The sequence below is a fragment of the Chiroxiphia lanceolata genome, chromosome 3, assembly GCF_009829145.1.
Source record: "Chiroxiphia lanceolata isolate bChiLan1 chromosome 3, bChiLan1.pri, whole genome shotgun sequence".
NCBI classification, from domain to species: Eukaryota; Metazoa; Chordata; class Aves; order Passeriformes; family Pipridae; genus Chiroxiphia; species Chiroxiphia lanceolata.
Window position 1 is genome coordinate 114,542,691 of NC_045639.1, and position 23,311 is coordinate 114,566,001.

Here is a 23,311-nt window from a genome sequence, read left to right on the forward strand (position 1 = left end):
TAAACACAGTGATGAATTGGTTTGACCAGCTCATTTGTTGCATTTGATAATATTTAGAGTTTATTCCTGATTTCTGCCACAAGAAGCCCCAGCTTGCAGCTTTTCTGGAAATATATCTCAGTGGCCAAAGCTCGGGAAGCAAAACCAGGAGTCCCATATCAAACATTGATCCTGAACAGTTCGGGACAAACTGCTTCACTGCTCCCTGGGCCTTGGTGTCCCTGTTGGTAGCACAGCCCAAGAACTCCATGGGAATGCCAAGTTCAACACACAAGATCAGAGTGGGAAAGAGACTCTGGAAGTGTTTCCCACCTAATTAACTGCCTGCCTGGCAACCCAGTCCTTTCCATGGTGGCTGTGCTCCGGAGTCTCCCTTCAGGTAAACGAGGCACCGGATCTCCAATTACCCAGAGATCCCAGGATTCCACGGGTTGCCTGGATTTGACAGCAGTGCTGCCACATCAGCTGAAGGTGCAGCCTTATTATTTGAACATTTATTTATTGCTCTGACATTGGCAGGCCTTGCTGAGGCAAGTCTCCTCATCTGCTTCATATGTTAACTTTGAGACCTCGGCAAGGCTGAAGAAATAGGTATGATCTCATCCTTTCCCTTTGTTTCAGGATGCAGAACAGTTCCTCCACAATGATTGATTTGTTTTATTTTTTTTTAACAGTCACTCCTAGTACGTGTGAGAGCTGTAGGAATTAGCAGCATTAAATCTCGAAAGGTTTTCAGCTCCAGTCTGGAATTTGAGGTTTAGTACAGTCCTTAATCTTGGCTCGTGATCACGTAACTTTGATACAGCTTTGAGTGGAAAACCAGCAAATCTTTATCTCTTCCCTCCTTCTAATCTGATATTCCTGTCCCAGCAAACCCCAAGTAACTTCCTAAATGCAGCTCAGACAGCACAGAGCAGCTCTAGGACCCATCAGGAGTGGGATGAATGGGATCCCTGGAGTGATTAATCCCATTGTAATCTCAATTTCCCAGTTCTCTTCCAGTCTCTGTGAATCAGATGCAAATTGGCTGATCTGTCATCAATAGCAGGCTCTCAGCTACCTATCCAGGCTTTCTGGTATTCCAAAAATCACCTTGAAACCTTTACATTGTTTGTCCATGGCTCTCAGCTCTCCAAGATCCATCCATGTTATTGTCAGCTTGGCTTTAAAAACAAAGCACAACTGCTGGGAAAAGGTGCCAGACCTTCTCCTAAAGTGCTGCTGAGACCGGATTAAATTTGTTGAGATCAAGGTTTTTCTGCAGCCTTAAAACTAGTGATGGACTAAAGGCCTAAATTTTGGATTCAAAACCCAAGTATAGGGATGCTGATGGCAGTTTTCTGAGAAGCAGAGCAGCTGGAGCTGGGAGTGCCAGGCTTACACCCACATCCCCTTGTCTTCAAGGCAGGAAAACTGGAATCTGGTCTGAGCACTGGATGTGAAGATCTCAGGCTGTGAGGGAACATTCTGTGCCTCGAGCACAGCTCACCCTTCCCCTGGACTTGGGAAAATGAGCTCAGCTTCCTCCCTCTGAATCAGTTCTACCTTCAGCACCAGCACCGAGTTGTCTGGTTAGATGGTGTGAACTGGGGTATAAAATGCAGAGGCAGAAATTTGGAAGGTAATTAGAATTATAGGTGGTTTGGGTTGGAAGGAACCTTAGAGATGATCTAATCCCAACCCCCTGCCATCCCAACACCTTCTGCTATCCCAGGTTGCTCCAAGCCCTGTCCAACCTGGCCAGTGACATTTGTGTAAGAAACTTGCCATTTGCTTTCGAGCCTGAAGAAAACTTCAAGTAGCTCTTGGTTCTACAAGAATTTCTGTCCTCCCAGGAGGAGCCTGACCTGCAACTGGAATTTATCCCCCATCCTTGGCCACTGTCTGAATTCCTGCTGGATATTGCAGGGGCTGTCACTCATCTCTAGATCTCAGTGTGGTAGGAACCGTTGTTACGTGAGGCACGTCAGCTTTTCCGTGCCCCAGGACATTTGGGAAGTGAACCCCAGCGCCTGCCAGAGATTTCGGTGAATTCCTCAGTTCCTTGAGGAGCGTTGCCATAGAAAGGTGGCCTTTTATTCCTGTTTGTACTGGCTTGTCTGAAAGAGTGTCAATACCAGCATCTGACTGGGCAAAAAAGTCCTGTTGGTATCTGCCTCCCGATGTTAACGTTGGCAGCGGCTTCTTGGAACTGTTGCAGGGAAGGAGCCCTGGTGGCCAAATTCTTTCAAAATTCAGATATTACCTGTTTGAATGTTTAACCCTTTCATGAGATCTCTAAATCTAACCCTTTTCTGTTTCCAAGCTGTTCTCCAGGTTTCTTTTCATAGGAGGTAAGTTAATAAAGGAGCTGAAGTGCTCATCAAATCCATCACCTTTGCTCTGCTCACCTGAGTCTTGACAGATGTGTTTAAAAAACACTTGAGTTCTCTCTTGCATGAACACCACAAACTCTGCACAGCCTGTTGTGGGCTTGACTAAACATGGAAAGGCTTTTCCAGCTCTTAAAAAATGGATCTCTGTCACTGCTGTTTAAGATCATTATTTCTTTTCCATAGGGAGCAGAAGACCCTTGTTCTCTCCCAAACTTTGACATCAGTGTTGCTCTAGGAATCATAAACCCCAAATTATTCATTCCTTGCTGTAGCCTTGGTTAGGGTTTTAGTGCCTTCTGGTATGTCAGGCAGAGATGTGACTGGCAGATTTTCAGGTTTTTTCAATCAAGGCTAAATTATTATTTTTCTACTTAGAGCAAGTGCAACCTGATCAGCCCTTGATGTGAGTCATGGAAGACTCAGACTCTGGATCTGTGGTTTGACATCTTAACCATTACTGTGACCCCAAACCAACAGATTTCTGCTGTATCTGACCTTTCCTCTGAATATATCTTAGGGAGATAAACCAGAAAAGACATTTAATATTGTTTAAAAAGTGTGTGTGGGAAGTGGGGGATGATGCTGGTTGGGTAGGGCAGGTTGAAAGGTGGAGAGTCTGGAGCACCAGGAGCAGCTGAGGGAGCTGGGGGGGCTCAGCCTGGGGAAAAGGAGTCTCAGAGGAGACCTTCTCACTCTCCACAACTCCCTGACAGGAGGGGGGACTCCCGGGGGGGGGTCGGGCTCTGCTCCCAGGGAACAAGGGACAGGATGAGGGGAAACGGCCTCAAGTTGCACCAGGGGAGGTTTAGGTTGGATATTGGGAACAATTCTTTCAATGAAAGGGTTGTCCAACCCTGGAACAAGCTGCCCAGGGCAGTGGTGGAATCACCATCCATGGAAGTGTTCAAAAATGTGTGGATGTGGCACTTGAGGATATGGTTTAGTGTTGAACATGGTGGCAGTGCTGGGTTGATGGTCGGACTTGATCTTAAAAGTCTTTTCCGACCTTAGTGATTCTGTGATTCCATGAAAAGGAAGCTGATGGTGGCTTTGGATTAAGTTCTCTTGGTTTACTGTGTACACCTTTGCTAATAGAACATGGTCCTCCTTTTCCCTCCTGGATGCTGGAAGTAAATTCCTTCCCAAACTCTGCTTTGAGGTGAATGAGCTGCTTCTCTCCAAGATGAACCCCCTTTGAACTTCTGGAGATGGTGCCAGGAACCCTTCCCAGTCCAGCCATATGGACAAGACTGAACCAAGTCTGGCTCCTTCCACCCTGTGTAGTCTTCCAGTACCATTCCAGGAGTCTTTTAATTCCCAAAAATGGCCCTTCAGAGGATGCGTAACAGGTACTTCCATGCTGGGAAAGCCTGGCTTGTGCAACATTGGGTGGGCTTTGCAACAATTATACTGTTACTAATTTAAAACCACCTTCAGTACATATATATGGAATGTGTAAGAAGAATTCCCAGAGCAGCATCCTGTGGTGAACTCCCTCTGAACCAAAGCAGGGAGAGAAATCCAAGTTTGTGCTTTGTAACTCCTACAGACTATTAGAGAATAAAGAATGTGGTCTCTCTCCAGAGAGTTGAGTCTGTCCTAGTGACTCCAGGCAGAACAGGAGATACAAATGGTTCTATTTCTCTGCTTTGTTTTAATGTTGATTTGTTTGTAGTCTGCCCAAGGTACTAATTGGTGTTTTACAAGAAGAAAGACAAAGGTGTCTGCCCTGAAGAGCTCGCTAACAAAAAACACAATTGTACCGTGTTAATGCACAGTCAAATCTTCTGCCTAATGAACCAATCACTTTGATAAAATCTCTACCTCCTGGTGAATTCCCTGCTTTGATTTTCCCCTCGACTCCCATCTCCTTTTACGCCTCACTTTGTATTCTTTTTCCCTCTGCTTTAAATTTTGGGGGCGGTTTGAGCTTTAATCAACATTTTAAGGTGGAAGAAAGTGAATCACCTCCTTCCTTAGGAACAAAACAACATTGCTCTGATGTTGCAACTGTGGATATTTAGGCTGAGAAAGTGGGAGACCCTGGCCTGGCACAGGATTTCAGGAGGAATTGTGGTTTGTCATTAGCTTTTAATCCCTTCGACATGCTGCGGTTGATAACAGGTTGTAACATGGATGTCAGTGCCTTTTGCAGAATAATAATTGGAGAATTCCTCCTCTTCACTGATGTGTTGGCTTCTTCCCACCTATGACTTAGCATGGATTCTTTCTCCTTCCTTCAAGAGGTGTTGATTGCTGCAAAAATAGTCGTGTTAATGGTTGCCATCTGCACCTTCCCCTCACTGCTTACACTTTTTTGTTATTGCTGCTTTTCCAGAGGTGATTTGCTCTCTGGAATGGGCTCTGTGGCTGCTTCTCCTCTGCTTCAGCACAAAATATACTCCAGGTGGTCTTTAGTGGTCATTTTTACTGTCATTGTTTGCCTGTTTCTCATTGAGCCTCATTTCCACCTTAAATCAACACCTGCTTTTAGCACAAATCATGTTCTCATGGAGGGGATGAGATGTATCTGAGAAAGCACATTAAGGGCAATATGGATTAACAGTGAGTAGTTCTGGCACACTTGACTTTGGATTAATTATTATTACCTGAATTTCTTCTTAACCTCTATCTGTGTGTTATGCTGCTTTGTAAGTTGTCCAACTACTAATGTATTTGATATTTTAGACATGCAGAACCCTCATTGGCATCCAGTAACAGGATATACTGCTGAAGTATGTCCTGACTTCCTAATTTTTGTTCTATTTAATGTTAGGTTCTATTCTTCAAGTGAATTTCTTTGCATTTGTCAACACTGAATTGATTTTATTATTACTTCAGCTACTTAAAGCTTTGTTTCATTTTAGCCTGGTTTCCAGGTCAGTTAAAGCATAAATGATTATTTTTTATTTTTGAGCACTCACCATCCCTGGAAGTGTTCAGAAGACAAGTGGTTGTGGCACTTGAGCACGTGGTTTAGTGGTGAACGTGGTGGTGCTGGACTTGATGATCTTAAAGGTCTTTTCCAACCTTAACGATTCCATGATTTCATTTTATCTATTCCATCCCCTCTCACTGGTTTCCACCACATTACACAGGCAGACAGAAGCCTTACAGATATTAAGTTCCTACTCTTTGTGAAAATAAATGGTGTCATGAAAAGGAAAGACAAATTGTTTTCCCAGCTGGGCCCAACTGTATAATTAGACATCAGAGAGTCCACACAGAGCAAAGTCGTTACAAACTCTGTGACCACAGGAACAGCTTCTGTCAGAACTTGCACCAAACAGGTACAGGGTCATCTAGCCACGAGATGCAAAGCCACAGGAAGTCAAGTTCCTTTACTTGGAGTTACTACAACTGTCCTTTTTTGAATGAAAATCACAGCTCGCACCTTGGAGATCCACGACCTTCACGTGTCCTTGGAATGACTTTTTAAGAACCTCCCTGGCTCCACCCTCCTGCTTTTCTTAGGGCATTAAGTGTGGGATAATGAAGGGAAGAACTAAACCTGAGCTGGCACTGCTGAGTCACTGCAGGGATTTGACTTGGTGGTGGAGCTCAGCTCCAGGTGGAGGGACCACCCAGCTCTGGAGGCAGCAGGGGGGATTAGCAGAGGGCTCACCTCCTGAAAGAGCAGGGTAGACGGAGATTAACCGAAAGGAGGTAAAGCAAAGGTGGAAAGCAGATTTTAAGGTGGATTGTGGAGTCTAATTGGGGCTAAACATCAACTCCTAAAGCTTCTGTGCTCTTGCTAAAAGCTGGGCCTGTTGAATGAGGGGACACTCCCCATCCGTGGAGGTGTCCAAGACCAGCTCGGATGTGGCTCTGAGCAACCTGATCTAGAGGAAGGTGTCCCTACCCATGGTAGAGGGTTGGAACTGGGTGTTTTTTAAGGTCCTTTAACCATTCTGTGGTTCTTTTCTCCTCTTTTCTCTACACCCTTTTAACTCTCATCTCTAAGCAAGAATTCCTTTGCTGTGTTTCCTCTCTGCTTCAATAGACTTAGGACATCTCAGTGAACTGCTCCAAGCCTTCCACTAAGGATTTGAGATCCCAATCAACACCACATCCCTCTCCACAGAACAGCTTCCCATGACACGGCTGAGGGACTGAGATGGCAGCTGTGTGAGGCTGTTACAGTCCCTGACAGGAGGCTGGAGCCAGGTGGGGGTCAGACTTTTCTCCCATCTAAAAAGTGACAGGACCAGAGGAAATGGCCTCAAGTTGCAGGGAAGGTTTAGGTTGGATATTGGGAACGATTTCTTCACCAAAAGGGTTGTCCAGCCCTGGCACAGCTGCCCAGGGCAGGGGTGGAGTCCCCATCCCTGGAGGGATTTAAAAGCCCTGTGGATGTGGCCCTTGGGGACATGAGTTAATGGTGACCTTGGCAGTGCTGGGGGAATGGTTGGATTTGATGATCCTAGAGGGCTTTTCCAACCTTAATCAATCCGTGTGCCTCTGCCTTTGCTTCCCTATAAACCACAGAGCAACAGGAGCAAGTGAGACATTGGGAGCAAATTGGTCTTTCCTTTAATCTGACACTTCCTCTTGAATCTTTATTTTGCTGCGTATTCCTGGAGCAGTTTGCTATTAAGCTGGGATAAGCATCCCATTCCCACTCCTTTTTCAAAGCTCCTGTGCCAGGAGACGTTCTGGCTTGGAACACCCAGGCTGCCTGTGGGATTGCCTTCCTGGCAATTATTTGGGTTGTTTTGTACCCACTCAGGGCTTTAACCTGCAAGTCCCTTGGGGCACAGGTTGTGTGCTTTGTGTGGTTCACTGGGCAACCACAGAGCGCTTCTGTCCCTTAAGGCATAATAAGGAAAGTGTTAATAATAAAATCCTAGGAAATCTATTTGGAATTACAGGCACGGGGATTTTCTCATTGCCATTTTTTTTTTTGAGTTGCTGCTAAATCTTTATGCAGTAGCACAAAGATAATACTTAGTGTGTCTTTAAAACTAACCCAGGTCAAAATTATAGAAGCAGTCATCACCAAAATTAAATAAAAAAAGAAAGGAAAGGAAGGGAAGAAAGAGGGGAAGCATCCCTGCCTCATCCCTGGAAGTGTTCAAGGCCAGGTTGGTCAGGGCTTGGAGCAACCTGGGATAGTGAGAGGTGTCCCTTCCCATGGCAGGGGGCTGGAATGAGCTGAGCTTTAAAGTCCATTCTAACCCAAACCATTCCATGATTCTGTTAAAAGCAGAGCAGAAACACAAAGGTTGGGCTTGAAAAAAAAGCCAAAGGAAATACAGTCCAAGGATGGATTTGAAGGTGGAAAATCAGGCTCTTTACTCCCAGGAGAGGAAATTGATGTAAACTCCAGAGCATTCGGGACAGATATGGATGTGAAAGACAAATAAACCAAATGTTTCCACCTCTAATGCTTGGGAGATCAGGGCTGGATTGCCCACGAGCAGAAAAGCTGAGCTAAGAAACGGACTGTGAGGCTACAAACTGTCCCAGTGTTAATGGATCATCAAATCACAGAATGGTTTGGGTTGGAAGGGACCTTAAAGATTGTCTAGTTACAACCCCTCTGCCATCAATTTTGAAGGACAAGACCTGTCTTCTCCTCTTGGATAATTAAGACATTCTTTGCAATCAAAACAGGCTTGGAAATGTAGTCACTGCTGATCTAAGCTGTTCTCTCCTCAAATGACCTCCTTGCTTGGGTTAAACCAGGTGAGTTGTTCCACAGGTTGACAGAGCCAAAGTTCTGCCAGAAATTGCAGATTTCACAAACTGACCATCAAAAGTCCTTGTCACAAGTCACAGCAAACGTGCCCCATCTTGCTCAGGCTACAAAGTTGTGCTGGCACTTGTAGTCTCCAGGGATTGCCCAAAAATTAGCGCCAACTGCTCCATGACAGATTTTCCACCTGCTCTGTGGCCCAAATGTTCTGTTCATTATCCTGCTCTCAGCAGGGACCACCTTAATGTCGAGTTTCAGGAGAGGATCAGTGATGGCTGGATCTAAAATCAGTATTTCAGAGTATGGTCACTGTTGCTGACATATTCAAGGATGAGAAATGTGGAGATGTAATCACATTATTTTTCCTCTGTAAATTCCAAGTGCCACCTTTCTTCATCCAGTAACCATGCCAATCTATCCTTTTCTCCTCTTTTTTCATCCTCCTTTATTCTTCCTTAGCTCCCCCGCTCCCCATGAAGTGGGAATTCTACTTCAGCTGTATTAGAAACCTTTATCTAATTGCTTTGCACCTTAACAACCAGACTTGTTTTTCAGTATCAAGGGGACAGAGGCAGCATTAAAAGGATACTCAGGACTTGTTATACTTTCTAGCAAGAGTGCAAGAGGCTGGAAAAGCTGTTTTGCAGTAGGAAACCTCAGGAATTGGAAATATTTTGTTTCCTGCTGAAATAAGAGGGAGTTTTTAGGCTTTCCCTGACAGCTGTTGCCATTCCTTACTGGCTGTTGGGGAGTGTGTGGATGAATACCCAACAGGGAGGTTCTGTCTTTGCCTCCTTGAGTAGTTTTTTCACACTAAATGATGTCATTACAACGTTTGTGTTGCATCTTGCTCATGGTTGCAGTCATCCTGTCTTTCCTTCCTTTGATACTCTCCTTGCCAAAGTTAATTTAGACCCAAATTATGAGCCTTTCACCTCCAGTTCTGAAATTTATTGTAGTGTTCTGTGTAAATACTTGGAGCTGGTGGTGTTAATGAGTGTGGAAAAGCAGCAAAGCCTGTAAATCCAAATAAAGTCAGAACATTTTATGTCTTCTTTAAAGCACACTGTTCACCTTTTGCTTTTGTGCTGCTTGGGAGTTTAAAATTTGCCTCCAGGAACTTGGAAGCTGCAAGTGAGCACAGAACAATACAAGTCTCTGCAGAAATGGTGCTGTGATAGCTTTGCTTTTTTGGCCTACATTTCTCAGTGGTTATTATTTGTTAATTATGTTATAGAGTGCTCACAAGTGGGCTAATTGCTTCCCCAGAGAGCTTCCAATGGAATGATGGACAGAACAAGGGCAGGATGTTACACATCTCAGATGGGAAGAGGGTAAGGTAGGACACGGGGAACATGGTTAGTGAAACACAGGAGCAGCATTAGGAAGCTTGGAGGAGAAGAGCTGGGCTGGTTTTGGGGGAGAGGATGAGTCCTAATTGGAGTTGATCTGAGGAGCTGATCTGTCAGAGTAGTTGTTTAAGGAAGCACCAAAACTAAAGGCAGAAATGAAGAAGAAATGCAAGGATTTATGAAAAAAAGGCTGCAGGGAGATTGTACCTGGCTGGCTTATAGTCACATAGGGGCTGTACTGTGTGAATCCTTGAAAACAAGGATGAGATCCATATGAACTGTAGGTGCACTGCAGGAGCAATATTCCCTGAAAAATAAAACCCTTTCCTCACACAAACTGCTTTTTTCAGACCCTTATAGATGGGAGAGAAGTAAAAAATGTGTACACGCATCCATGGTGTTGTATTTCAAATCTAATTCTCCCTCTTACTGTTTGTCTTGTGTTTCTGCATCTGTCCTTTAGTCTGCACAGGAGGGGCCTGCTGGTATTTGTGGTCTGTGCTGCTCCAAATTGTGATGTTCTGATTCATTTTCCTGTGCTGTGAATGCCCCTTCACACCTGCTCAGAGGAAAGGAACCAAGGCACACTAAAAAGGGATAAAAAGTGACACAAGGTATTTCTCAGCAGCTCCTCAGCCACTGCTGGGGCTGAAAAACAGGAAATGTCTGTCCCCTTGCCCAGAGCTCTGAGTTGGTTTTGATACTTGGATCAGCTCTGCAGCATTTCACCCTCTCAGAGCAGAGAAACAAAAGAGTTTCAAGTGTGTATTTTCCTTTTGAGAAGCATTTTCTAAGGGGAAGGGGAAGGTTTGGTTTAAATTATCTGCTTGAATGCTCCTAGAAGTACTTTATTTATACACAAATCTGCTTTTCTACATTTATTATTAGAAAAGAGCTGGAAGAGGAGTTTTGCATGAGCAGGTGTTATTTTCAGATTTCAAAGCACTTGTGGTTTCCTCTGCCAGAAGCCAGGCTGGGATTCTCCTGTGCTTGCTCTTGGAATTGCTACCAGAACTCCTTTCTCTCCTCTGGTTACTTCCAGTGGTTTTTATTGCATCCTTTCTCTTGGCTTATCTTGGCATCTGAAATCTTCAGAGCCCTTTGCTTGTATTCACAATTTGGCTGCCCAAGTTCTCTTGTGGTTCATTCAGTTTATCTGTATCTGTAGAGCAGTTAAAAATCCTGAACTCGAGAATCAAGGAGGGTTTTGTCTTTCAAATCCTGATTAGCAGCTGCCTACTGGATAAAAAGACCCCTCTGCACTGATTTACATCCTGGGCTCATCCCACAGTGTGGGCAGCAGGGGAGGGAGGATTCTGCCCCTCTACCCCCTCAGGTGAGACTCCACCTGCAGAGCTGCCTCCAGCCCTGGGGACCAACAGCACAAGGATGTGGAGCTGCTGGAGCCAGTCCAGAGGAGGCCACGGAGATGCTTCAAGGACTGGAGCCCCTCTGCTCTGGAGCCAGGCTGGGAGAGCTGAGGGGGTTCATCTGGAGAAGAGAAGGATCCAGGGAGACCTTGGAGCGCCTTCCAGTGCCTAAAGGGGCTCCAGGAGAGCTGGAGAGGGACTTGGGACAAGGGTCTGGAGGGACAGGACAAGGGGAATGGGTTCCCACTGGCAGAGGGCAGGGATAGATGGGATATTGGGAAGGAAATCCTGGCTGTGAGGGTGGTGAGGCCCTGGGGCAGGTTGCCCAGAGTAGCTATGGCTGCCCTATCCCTGGAAGTGTCCAAGGCCAGATTGGATGGGGCTTGGAGCAACGTGGGCTAGTGGAAGGTGTCCCTGCCCATGGCAGGAGGTTGGAACAAGATGATCCAACCCAAACCATCCTGCCCAACCCTTTGAAATGCTATATTTGAGAGTCTCTTGATGATTTGATTCTATACAGGTAGATCACAGAACAGAGGAGTGGTGCTGTGTGTGTTTTCTGTTGGGTGTCCCAGCCCCGTGGCAGAGCCATATGAGAGGAACAACAGGGTTATTCCATCCTTGCCCGGTGCCCTTGGGATCCATCTGGGATCCCTCTCTGAAGGATCTCAAAGCACTTCCCAAACACTTAATGAAACTCTTGAGCTCTGCTGCAAGTTTCATCCAGTTGATCAGGCATGTTCTGTGCTTTGATAACCTGTGCCAGAGCTGGAGGGAATAACTTCTCCAGGCTTTCCCACCAGCCGGGAAGAGAACTTGGGAAACGTGACCTTCCCAGTCCCGTGCTCGCTTTGCTGGACTTACTTCCTCTGTTATTCAAGGTGAGAACAGGACGGTTAGAACTGATTTAGGTGCTTCTGGGAAGATGAAGTCACTGTGTTTGGATCTCTGTGCTGTGCCAATAGAGAGATCCTTGGGGAAATCTCTTCCTTTAGGTTTGTTTATGCTCAGTGGAAGGCACAGATGTAATTTGTGAGGAAATGTGGAGGAACCGAGGTTTTGCTGGGCTCAGCAGTGTGGTGCAGGGACATGAGATGGCACACAAGGATATCTGAGGGGCTCTCAAGATATGAAAAGGATTTTCTCTGCCCTGTGCTGAGCTTTTAACTCTTTCTCCACGTGCCTTCAGCCTTCTGCACCTCTTGGGCGCTGCCTCACGGTGTGTGTTCCCCCTTCTCCTCAGCTCCTGGACTTTGTTGTGCTAAAACTTCAATAAATGCTTTTTTTTTTTCCTGAAAAGTGGAAGAACAGTAGAAGGAAGTCTGTGCAACAGAGGGTTCCCAAGCTGCCACTGGAAGTACAGGTGCTGTGGACTGCCCAGGATCTGCTAATGACAGCTGGAATGAATCCCCATGGCTGTCGTTGTAATCAAGGCTCTGGCCAAAATTTAATCCCTTGCACTTTTGCAACCCTGTTGTTTCCTGTTCCGCTGTTGTTTGCAGGCTGAAGGCAAAACCTGGCTGAGTGTTACAGCTCCTGTTTCATTGATGGGAACAGGCTGGGATCCAACACATCCTAAAACGCTAAAAATGTGTTGTTTAGATGACAAACAAATGGCATTTTTGGATATCAAGAGATTGCATTCAGCAAGAGAGATGCTGGCTTTCTATTGGGTGAATTATAAGAATGAAGGAAAATGCTAAAATTGGCCACTTTCTGAGGTACAGGATGAGCTTTTGGCAAAAATGTAAAATAGAATTGCAAGACAACCTGGGGAGAATTTGAATGTAGTTCTAAAAGAAACTCATCACCACAGAATTTAAAACTGAAATTAAAAATGGAATCAGCAAGTACAATGTAAATGTACTTAGAAACCAACTTAGAAACCAAACCTATAGATTTATACAGTGGAATGAAATGGGTGCTGTTATGTGGCAATAAAACCTCCTCAGTAGGATATGGTGCCACATCCAAGGCCAGGTTGGAACAACCTGGGATAGTGGAAGATGGCAGGGGGTTGGAATGAAATAAACTTTAGGGTCCCTTCCAATCCAAACCATTCTGCAGTTCCATGATCAGAATTTGAGTGTCCTGAAGGATGGTGGGACCTCTGTCTTTGAAGGTTTCCATAATTCCACTACAAAAACTGACCTGGTCTAGTGCTGACAATAGTCCTGCTCCAGCCTGGAGACCTCCAGAGGTCAAGGATTCTATTAATAACCCCAAAATTATTCTATGCAAAGATTTGCTATAATAAAATTCCTTTGCTTTTTAATTGCAAGAGGAAAAACCTATTTTTTCTGTCTTTTGGAGCTGCAGGTGTAGCAAAAATGGATCTTCTTAATTCCATGGAAGAACAGTTGGATTTTTTAAAGAAGTTTTTCCTTGTCCCTTTCCCATTAATTACTTCCTAACCTCTCTCCTTGTCCTTGTTGGGTTGGAGACAGAGCTGATAGTTTCTGTGGAGTGTAGCAGTTGCTATCAACTGCAAGACAGCAGCTGATTTTTCAGTGTATTCTCACACAGAACTTACTGTAATGGAGTCAGGAAAGTGCATCTCTGTAGTAATTGGAACTTGTCCTTTTTAAAAAGTGTTTCATGTCATACAGGCATTAGACACTCAGGATTTTCATTCCATTTCCCCTGTGTGGATTCATTGCTTTATTGGCACTCAGGATAAATAGTAGTGAAAGGACACCTTGCTATGGCTCTGTGAGGTGCCCTGGTGGTTAAAATACCAGTCAACAAAAAGCAGAAATTGCAGGTGGACTGAATTTTTACCTTTTTTTTTCCCCCAGGTTGAGTATTCCTGTTTCTCATCTCTTTCATTAAACCCTCATTTATTATAACAGGCTGCCAATGGAAGTGGAGGAGTCCCCATTTAAGAGAGGTTTAAAAGATGTGACACTTGAGGACGTGGGTTAGTGGTGGCCTTGGCAGTTCAAGGGAATGTTTCAGCTAGAGGACTTTTCCAACCTCAACAATTCTGTGATTAGCTGGAGGTCAAATTGTATCCCTGTTTAAGTTTTTAAAGCATTATAGGGCTGGGAGATGCTTCTGGGGGTCCTCCATTTTCCATTCCAAGCAAGGATTAACTCCACCTAATGCTTTCCTGAGAGTTGTTTCTAGTTGTTTTCAAAGGTTGAGACTCCCAGTGGTTGTTGAGTCTTCACATATGTGCTGTTTTCTCCTACTGAAGTTTCATGTGGGTGATTTACATCTGCTGCTGCTTGTCCTTTTCCTCATGAGCACCAGGAAGATTGTCCCATTTTCCCTTTGCATCAGCCCCTTTCTATACTGGAAGCCTGTCATCGTTAGTTCTTCATAAAATGCTGTCTGCAGGTAAATTAGAAACATCAGAGCCTCCTGAGTACCTGCTCTGGAGCCAGCATTGAGTTCAGAACTGATGGTATGTGGCCTTATTTATGCATGTATTTATTTTAATCCTGCTTAAACTCATCGTGCTACAAGTCTTTTTTCACTCTCTTGCCTGTTTGATCCCAATCCAAATGTTTATGCTTATACTTAACTTGAAGTTGTCAGCTCCTTCAAGCAAGGCTCTGTCCTCACTGATGTCTGCAAAGCTCCAGAGTGGCTCTCCAGGAATAATCTGCAGCCATTCTGGGTTAGAAGGATACAGGGATGCCCTCAGTTCTGTTTGGTTTTTTGCACTGCATGGGGGTCATCCCAAAGCACCTCTGGATGAGGATCTGAAGCAGCAGGAACACAACTGGATTATCTTAACCTTATTGTTACACTTTCTTAACCAGAAAGTAGGTGATGGCCGTGGTTCAGCCAGGAGGGGGTGGTTGCATTTTAAAGCTATGAATGATGATGTGTTTTCCATGTAACTCAGGCTCCATGTTCTTCATCCAAACCACTTAAGTGAGAATCTACTGAAATTAGATTTATTCTGCCTTTGCCTTTTGTGTCGTTTTTGTGAATTGGAGCTCACAAAACTGGTGTGAATTAGTACCCCCTCCTTTCCAAATGAGGAAGCAAAAGCTTAAATAACAGTAGTTCATATGTGGCAGATCTGAGACTGTATAGGAGATTTTTTATTCCCCTATTCTAAACTTTTAAGTGCTAAAAAAGACATCCTTGCACTCTGAAGAGTCTCTGAATTAATCCAAGCTGCTTCTGTTGCTCGTGTACCAACACCCTTTGCTTTGCTGGTTGTTTATATCTCACTTTTCCTCACAGAGTAACGTGCAGGTGCAGTTTTACTTTTTGAATATTAATTATCATTGAATCACAGAATGCTTTGGGTTGGAAGGGATCTTAAAGATCATCTCATTTCAACCCCCTGACATGAGCAGGGAACCTTCCACTAGACCAGTTTGAGTTTCATGAGATGTCTAAATCCTTTCCACTTCAGGCTTCTGCTCTTGCCAGACTGTTTTCATGATGTGATGTGAATTGCTTTGATAATTAGCCATAATCCTCTGTTTTTTCTTTCACTAAATAACTGTGGCTGGAAGGTAGTTTCAGAGTGTGATGCCTTAGAGATGCAATCCTGATCCTGTAGGATTCAAGGGAACCAGGATTTCCCTCTATAAGTTTAGTGTCCTAACTTAATGTTTAATCAGCAAGTGAAGAAAACACGGCAGTACATAAAGTGCTTTATGTCCTTCAGATTATTTTCCATACATTTAATTGCATAAACAGATGATATTTACAGGGGACTTCGGACTGTGATTGACCTTCATCTTTTCCTGTGCCCTTCCCAACCTCTCCTTGAATTTTCCTATTGTTTCCTCTTAATCATTCCACATTTAACATTGTGTTTCAAGCAGTTGTTTTCTCTTGCTCGGGACCATCCTACCAATTCTCTGGAGACCAGGATTCCCAGTTCCTTTTAATTCATCCTCCCAGAATGATTTCACTGGCAATTTTGGAACTCATGGAACTCCAAAGCCCAATTTTCAGGTTTTCCACCACTTACACCACAATTGCTCTTTCCCTTTTACATGATCATCATTTTTTAGGAGTAGGAGTGTCTTTAATCTTGTGAAAAATTGTTTTTCAGAAGTTGCAGCAGCACAATACACATTTAAGGATGCATTTCTTATTTTTGTTTGAATTTTTTCTGTGTGTGTGTTGGGTCAAGGAGGATAGGAATTGCATAAACTGAGATAGGTTAGAGAAAACCCATGTTTGGAGTTCAGCAGTGTTCCCATGGCTACTAGGACAGGTACATCACGGAAGCGGGAACACTTTGGCATTTAATAGCCCTTCCAGGTGATTTATGGTTTTACATAAGCTTTTCCTAAACCCAGAGGTTTTCTAGGGTTGGCACCTTTTTGCTTGTCTCCATGCCCTGTTAGTTCTGTGCTCAGTGGCCCGTGGTTATTAAAATTCTTATCAATAAAGGAGTTTCTGAGCAAGGTTCTTATTTTCTGGGCTCATGCAAACCTTCTGAACTCCTCTGCTTAACCAAAGGAACATTTGTTTTTATGCCTAATGTATTTTATAAAAAGAAATGTGTAGAGTTCAAGTAATATTTGCCTTCAATTACAGTAATTAAGTTGTCAGGACTTGAAGTCACCAAGGGAATGAGAAAATCCTTTCCTGGTTGGCCAGGAGGTAACTAGTGTTCTGGTCCCAAGTGTGTTTTACATCTTGGGGTGGGGAGGGAAACTGTTCTGGCTGAAAACCTGAGGGACTGTTTGTCCTTTTGCAATCCAGGGTGTCAAAATCCTGCTGTGGGTAGAGGGAAAATGCCCTGTTTCGCTGTGCTGCTGCAGGGCAGCAGGTTTGGATCTGCTGGATCCACGGGCTGAGGCCAACGGTGGGAGGGTCAACAGGGCCAAGTGCCAGGTCCTGCACTTGGTCACAACAACCCCCTGCAGCTCCAGGCTGGGGCAGAGTGGCTGGAGAGCTGGAAAAGGACCTGGGGGTCCTGGTTGACAGCAGCTGAAGACAAGACAGGGTGTGCCCAGCTGGCCAAGGAGGCCAGTGGCACCTGGCTTGGACCAGCCCTGGTGTGGCCACAGGATCAAGGCAGTGCCTGTCTCTGTACTCAGCACTGCTGGGGCACCTCCAGTGCTGGGGGCAGCTCTGGGCCCCTCGGACGAGAGAGACATGGAGGGGCTGGAGCATGTCCAGGGAAGGGAACAGAGCTGGGGAAGGGGCTGGAGCACCAGGAGAGGCTGAGGGAGCTGGGGGGGCTCAGCCTGGACAAAAGGAGGCTCAAGGGGGACCTTCTGGCTCTCTGCAACTCCCTGACAGGATGGAGGAGCCAGGGTGGGAGGGTCGGGCTCTGCTCCCAGAGAACAAGGGACAGGACAAGAGGAAACAGCCCCAAGCTGTGCCAGAGGAGGTTCAGGCTGGACATCAGGAAGAATTTCTTCTTGGAAAGGGTTGTCAGGCTTTGGAAAGAGCTGCCCAGGGAGGTGGTGGAGTCCCCATCCCTGGAGGTGTCCAAGGAATGACTGGACGTGGCACTCAGTGCTCTGGGCTGGGTGACAAGGTGGGGATCAGTCACAGGTTGGATTGGATGATCTTGGAGGTCTTTTCCAGCCTGAGAGATTCAGTTATACACTGGGATTCTGTGCTTGCTGGATTAGGAGGTAGGTCTTATTAAAAACAGTGTTACTGTAAACATAGCTCAGTCCATTTATCCTGGAAATTTCGCCTTGTCAAACTTCTGCTGCAGCTCCCCTTTCAAATGTCACCTGTATGTGGATGTGTGTGGACACATCCTGTTTTTCCCCATGTTCAACAACCTCTTTGCAGGCTTCTCTGCCAGAAGTCAAATAGTTTCAGTTACTCCATAAACCTGCAGGAGCACTACAACATATTCCTACAAGAAAAGTACCTGATTTTGATAAGTGCCCACACAAACATTCCTGGAATCTCAAGTGCAGCCTTACTTTCGTTCCACTGGAACAGCTCTCCTGAAAGCAGATGTATGAGGAAATCTACTCGTAATGCATCACTAATGACACCAATTTTTGCATTCCTGCTCATATGAGCAAAGGTTATAGATGCAGAAGGAGTCAGACTTGGAAAACCTTCCTCACAAACCCTGATAAACCCCACTTCAGGCAGCAAGTTTAACGATGCTCAGAAGAGAACCAGATCACTTATCTCCACCATCGTGCAATAACTGTAAAGTGTGGAGATAAGTGGGTTTATATCTCCCAGTTCTCTGCTGGCCTTCCCTGGGTATCAGTTTATGGCAGTAAAAGTGGCTGTGAAATATTACTGCCCTGATTTGGTGGTGTTTTATAGTCCCTTCAGTTCACATTCAGGCTGCATGGACAGAGTGGATGCTCTTATCTCTCAGTGCATTTATGAATGGAAAAACAGGGAATTATCTCAGTCATACTCACCATATTTGGCTGTAATAGCTGTGGTTTAGCTCTCTTTCAAGAACAGGTTGTAGGCCAGATGATGGTGAGGATTCTACTCCATCCTGACCTGCTCAGCTTTTCCCATCCAGAGGGGGGTGTTTGCTTACCTGCAGTGAACAAGATTTTAAAATAAATTAATTACCTGAGGGAGCTGGGGGGGGCTCAGCCTGGAGAAAAGGAGGCTCAGGAGGGACCTTTTTACTCTCCACAACTCCCTGATAGGAGGAGGGAGCCAGGGGAGATTCAGGCTCTGCTCCCAGAGAACAAGGCACAGGACAAGAGGAAACAGCCTCAAGCTGTGCCAGGGGAGGTTCAGGTTGGACATCAGGAGGAATTTCTTCTTGGAAAGGGTTGTCAAGCATTGGAAGGGGCTGCCCAGGGAGGTGGTGGAGTCCCCATCCCTGGAGGTGTCCAAGGAATGACTGGATGTGGCACTCAGTGCTCTGGGCTGGGTGACAAGGTGGAGATCAGTCACAGGTTGAACCTGATGATCGTGGAGGTCATTTCCAACCTTAATGATCCTGTGATTCTTTGAAAATCTGGGACATTTCCAAGAGTCATTTATTACTTTTGCCAAGCAAAAGCCACAGAGGCTTTTTTTTGGGTGCTTTGCTATGTATGTGAACAAGCCTTAATTTCAGCTGCCTGTTTGGCTTGTTTATTTTGCAAATCACAGACAATTTAGCAAATTATATATTTTCAACTTGTTGCATTTGTTGCTTTTTCAGAGTCAGTTCTCTTTGTGCCATACAAAACATCCACTCCATAGCTATACTTTGCTTTTAGTTGTATATTTACTTTCTAGATACAAGACTATTTTAATAACTCCTCACCTGCAACCAGCACTGAGCAGCTCTTCATTTTACGTCTTCAGAAGCCTTGTAAGATGTAACCTGTGATGTTGTTTTTGCCATCTGATAACTTGTGATCAAATGGAGCCTGTTTAAATAACAACATCTGGGACACAATGACAGCAAAGCAGCTACGAAACAAACATTTCTGAAGATCAGATAAGATGGAAGAGATGCCTCAGTGCTGGATTGCTCCCTGGATCATGAGCCCTTTGCTGGAGAGGGATTCCAGGCATGGGATTTCCTTTGTGCCACGGGCTAAGGGATTGTACTGGATTATTTTTCATGTTGGTTTATGTCTTGTAGAGACATATGCTTTTGTAAAGTGGGTGTAATACACTGAGTATGGAGGTAGTAAACTCAATCTGCATGAGTTGCATAGGAGTAGATTAAATAAGGAATTCAAGTCAACTGAAAATTGTCTTGTTTTGTATTCTCTTGCTGCCTTTCATCCTTCCACCTCTAAACCTACAGCATCTTTTACATAAGGGCTGCTTCACTTCCACCCAAGTCTAAACTTTTACAGTTAATTTTCAAAGCACCGCATTTCAGTATTTTTCTTCTTAGTGTGTGAAAATCAGCTTTATATTTAAAACCATTATTCCTGACTCTCACTCCTGCTTCTCTTTGTTCACTTGCAGGAGGATAATACTGATCCTGAGTCTCAGGAAGACAGGGAGAGGAAGGACTGGCTCTCTGACCCTGCAGATGGTTCCAATACAGTGAAGAGTGTTCTCACTGTGCAGGAATATTTTGCCAAGCGCATGGCAAAGCTGAAAGGATCCCAGAAGGAACCAGAAACAAAGGTGGATAATTCCAGCCCAACAGCTGATGAAGCTCTGGATCCTGTGGAAGAACTGGAAACCAAAGTGAAGAAGAAAAAGAAGAAGCAGAAGAGAGATGAGGAGGCAGAAAGGACAGAGCATTGTGAGAAACAGCCTGAGACTGGTGGTTTGGATGGGGAGGAACTGGATACTGTGACATTAAATGAATGTCACAGAGGGAAAAAGAAGAGAAAACATAAAGAGCAGCACGAAGGGGAAAATGCCAGTTGTGATGAAAATATGGGCCATGGAGAAATTTATGTGGGAATAGCTGATGAGGAGGATCTCGGTGTAAGGGACCAGGAGGAAAAGCAGAAGAAACGCCATAAGAAAAAACACAAAAGGCAAAAGGAGGAGGTGGAGGAGTGTGTGGAAGCAGCCCCCAGGAAGAAAAAGAAGCACTGCAAGCACATTTAACCGTTTCAGTCATGGTGGGGCTCTGAGGTGAATTAGAGGAGGACTCTGTGTAAGCTCAGCAGCAAACACGTCGTGTCCCAGGATAGAACATGGTGCTCCACCTCCAGCTGGGACCACAGCCTGGGTTCAAGTATCTCTTCCAAATGAGAATGTGGTGATGGGCCAACATGAGCTTCAGTGCCATGTTAAAAAGGGATCCAGCACATGGTTCAGACTGTGAAAGGCAGGGAACTACTTTCTGCTGCTTCACACTGACTGTGTTTTTCCCAATCCAGGAAAAAATAACAAAAAAAGTCACCAAACTACTGCCTTTTTTATTAAAGTTGTTTTCACTTGTGAAAGCCCAGATCTGCTTCTGGAAACAGGAGGGGGTTTGCAAAGCTGTGTGTGCTTTTTCACTGATTTTTGCAAAGTGGTGTCTAATTTTTTCATTGATCTCCTTTTACGACTAAAATGAATGTTGTTTCTTCCCAAAATACTTACCCTGATTAAAGGTTTACAGCTGAGTACTAGAGGATGAAATAAAAATACCTCCCTGTGTTTTCAGACCAGTTGTTTAACTATTGTGAAACAGCTGTAACTTTGCACCAAAGCTAAAGGAACTGTGTATTAACCATATATTCTTATTTAGATGTGTATTAACCATATCATTTATTAACCATATCAATATCTGTCATTCTCAGGAAATATTCAGAGTCTCTTCAGTGATGCATCTGGCATTCAGAAAGCTGGATAGAGCAATTTTTTTTTCTGAAATTAGGAGACCAGTAGATTTTCAAAGCAGACAAATGCATTAGTATTGCCACTTCCACGTTGAAAACTTGCAGTTTAGATTTATAACCAAATTAGAGCTTGTTCCTAATTGTGAACCTGGAGATAAGTAATGCTGGAACGTAGCACTGCCAGGAGAAGTTTTGTGTGAGATCCTGAACGTTCAGCATGAATTTTGATGTGTTAATATCTCTCAGTTAAGAGCTGTCAGGAGAGATGGGTGAGCTTGGAAGTGGTGGAATGGGAAGAAGGATTTACCATCCTGGTGTCCTGCTCTGATATTCCTTCGGCCGCAGCAAATGGACAGCACAGCCCTGAAAACCAGCCAGTTGTCCTGGCCTAGTCCAGAATTCAAATCCATTAACTGCTCGTTTCATTAAGGCCTGGCTGTGTCTCATCAGTGTAAATCTAAAACACCCCATTGGCTGCTCTGCTGAATAAAATGGGTACATTTTTATATTGTCTTAGCTCAGTGGAGTTGCTTAACAGGGTTTGAGAAACATTGTCAAGATGCAGATGTTAATATGAAAAAAATTTCCTTCAGCTGCCTTTATTGTCCAGTGGAAGGAACTTCATCTGCAGCACAGACCACACGGCTTTGGGTGTTTGAGTTGCAGCTGAACTCTTCCTTTTTTAAGATCTCTTGGTTTCCAATTCACCTTTTTTTTTTTGCCCTCAGGACATGCTCATTCATTGCTGCAAAATTACTGTAGTTTTACTTATTGTATGAGAGAACAAGATGCCTTTCTTTGTGTTTCATGTCACATCCCAGTGGTTTTTAACCCTTATAGCATCTCCTTTTCAGGAGAAATACAATTATTATCCAATATAATCCTGCTTGTTCCTGGCTTCCTTAAATGAACTACCACTTAATGCCATCAGGTTGCATTGAAGTTGGGAGTAAACTCCATGACTGAGGTGAAAAAATAATCTTTATGTTACCTCTTTGAATTTTTTTTTATTAGTAGAATGCAAAAGTCTGAGTGTTTTCAATTTTTTTTTAACTCTTAAGCAGCTGAACTTCACAGTTTGAATTTTTGTTTATTAGAATCCAAAAGTCCGATTGTTTTTAATTAATTTTTTTTTTTTTTAACTCTTATGCAGCTGAACTTCATATCCTCTCTGGGATTTCAATTGCAAAAGGTGCTAGTCAAGGAATAAGGTTTCCTTTTTCAAATCCTGCTGGGCTTGTTTGTTTGTTCCCTCTATTAATCTTCCAGTTTCTGTGTGCTAATTCTTATGGGTGTTTGGCCGCATTCCAGTGCCAGTTACAGAAAGAGTAAAATCAGGAATAAATCTTTAAATTTATAGTGTCACTGCAGTTAAGTGCAGTATACCCAGGAATTTAAATCTGGCTCAGATGGAAGTATCAGCTACAAATGGAAGATTCTCTCTTTCTACAAGAAATACATGGCACTTTATCCCAGGAAATGTGGGATTGTAATGTGCCTCAAGCTCTGCGTGTGGTTGTAGGGGGGGAAAATCCTAATAAATAAATAATCATAAATCATAAATTGCTTGTATTTGACACAAGCAATTCGTTTAAGTGCCCTCACTGTGTTATTCAAATGAAAGGCTCTTCTTACAAGATACTGCCCAGTGAAATTGGAACAACAGGAACATGTTTCAAAGTAATAAATTATATTTGATTTTTTTTGTTTGTGGTGGGTTGTGAGTTCAGTTTTAACCAAACCCTGGTTTGGCAAGAAGGTCTTTTTTAGAAAGCATAAGAAAAAGAATGACATCACTGCCCAAGTGTTGGAATTAGCAGAATGTGAGCACAAAAGGAACGACTTGGTTTCATTTCCGCGAAAATCGTACTTTTAAACTACAGGGTCTTTTGTTACACATTTCTCCATTGTCCCTAATTTATCCGTTGTACTCCCACATTGCAGCACAAAATGATGTTCCTCCAAGTGGAATTACCTAGAAACTGAGCAAAATGGGGCTCTGCTTTCACGCCCAAGCAGAGGATGATGCACATGCAGCACAGATATTGAAACGTGTTCAGTTTTGGTAACCCCAGGTCACCAGTGACAGAGAAGAAGATTTTCCTTTTTGCCCTGGGAATATTCCAACATGATGGATGCTCATGAGTTATTCCATTCTTTGCAGGTTTAGGGGTTGTTCTTTGCTTTGATCCTCGGAATTCCCTGTGGGCTCCAGGGCCGCTGACGTGGTTTGCAAGTGAAATGTTAGAGCAGCAGTAGCAGAGGTGCTTGGAAATCCTGCAAGCACTGAACTATCCTGGGAAGCAGAGGCCATGGAAAAGTAGCCTGGTACCAGCATTAGACC

The 23,311-nt window shown here is 44.2% G+C and overlaps 1 protein-coding gene across 1 annotated transcript in view; it reads left to right on the forward strand.

Annotated features, from left to right (window-relative positions):
* Nucleotides 1–20,791, forward strand: part of PINX1 (PIN2 (TERF1) interacting telomerase inhibitor 1) — a 61,860-nt gene extending 41,069 nt beyond the window's left edge. Inside the window, 1 exon segment of the mRNA XM_032683424.1 lies at nucleotides 19,646–20,791. Within this exon segment, the coding sequence (XP_032539315.1) occupies nucleotides 19,646–20,245 (600 nt within the window). The 3' untranslated portion in view covers nucleotides 20,246–20,791.
* Nucleotides 20,792–23,311: the final 2,520 nt, after the last annotated feature.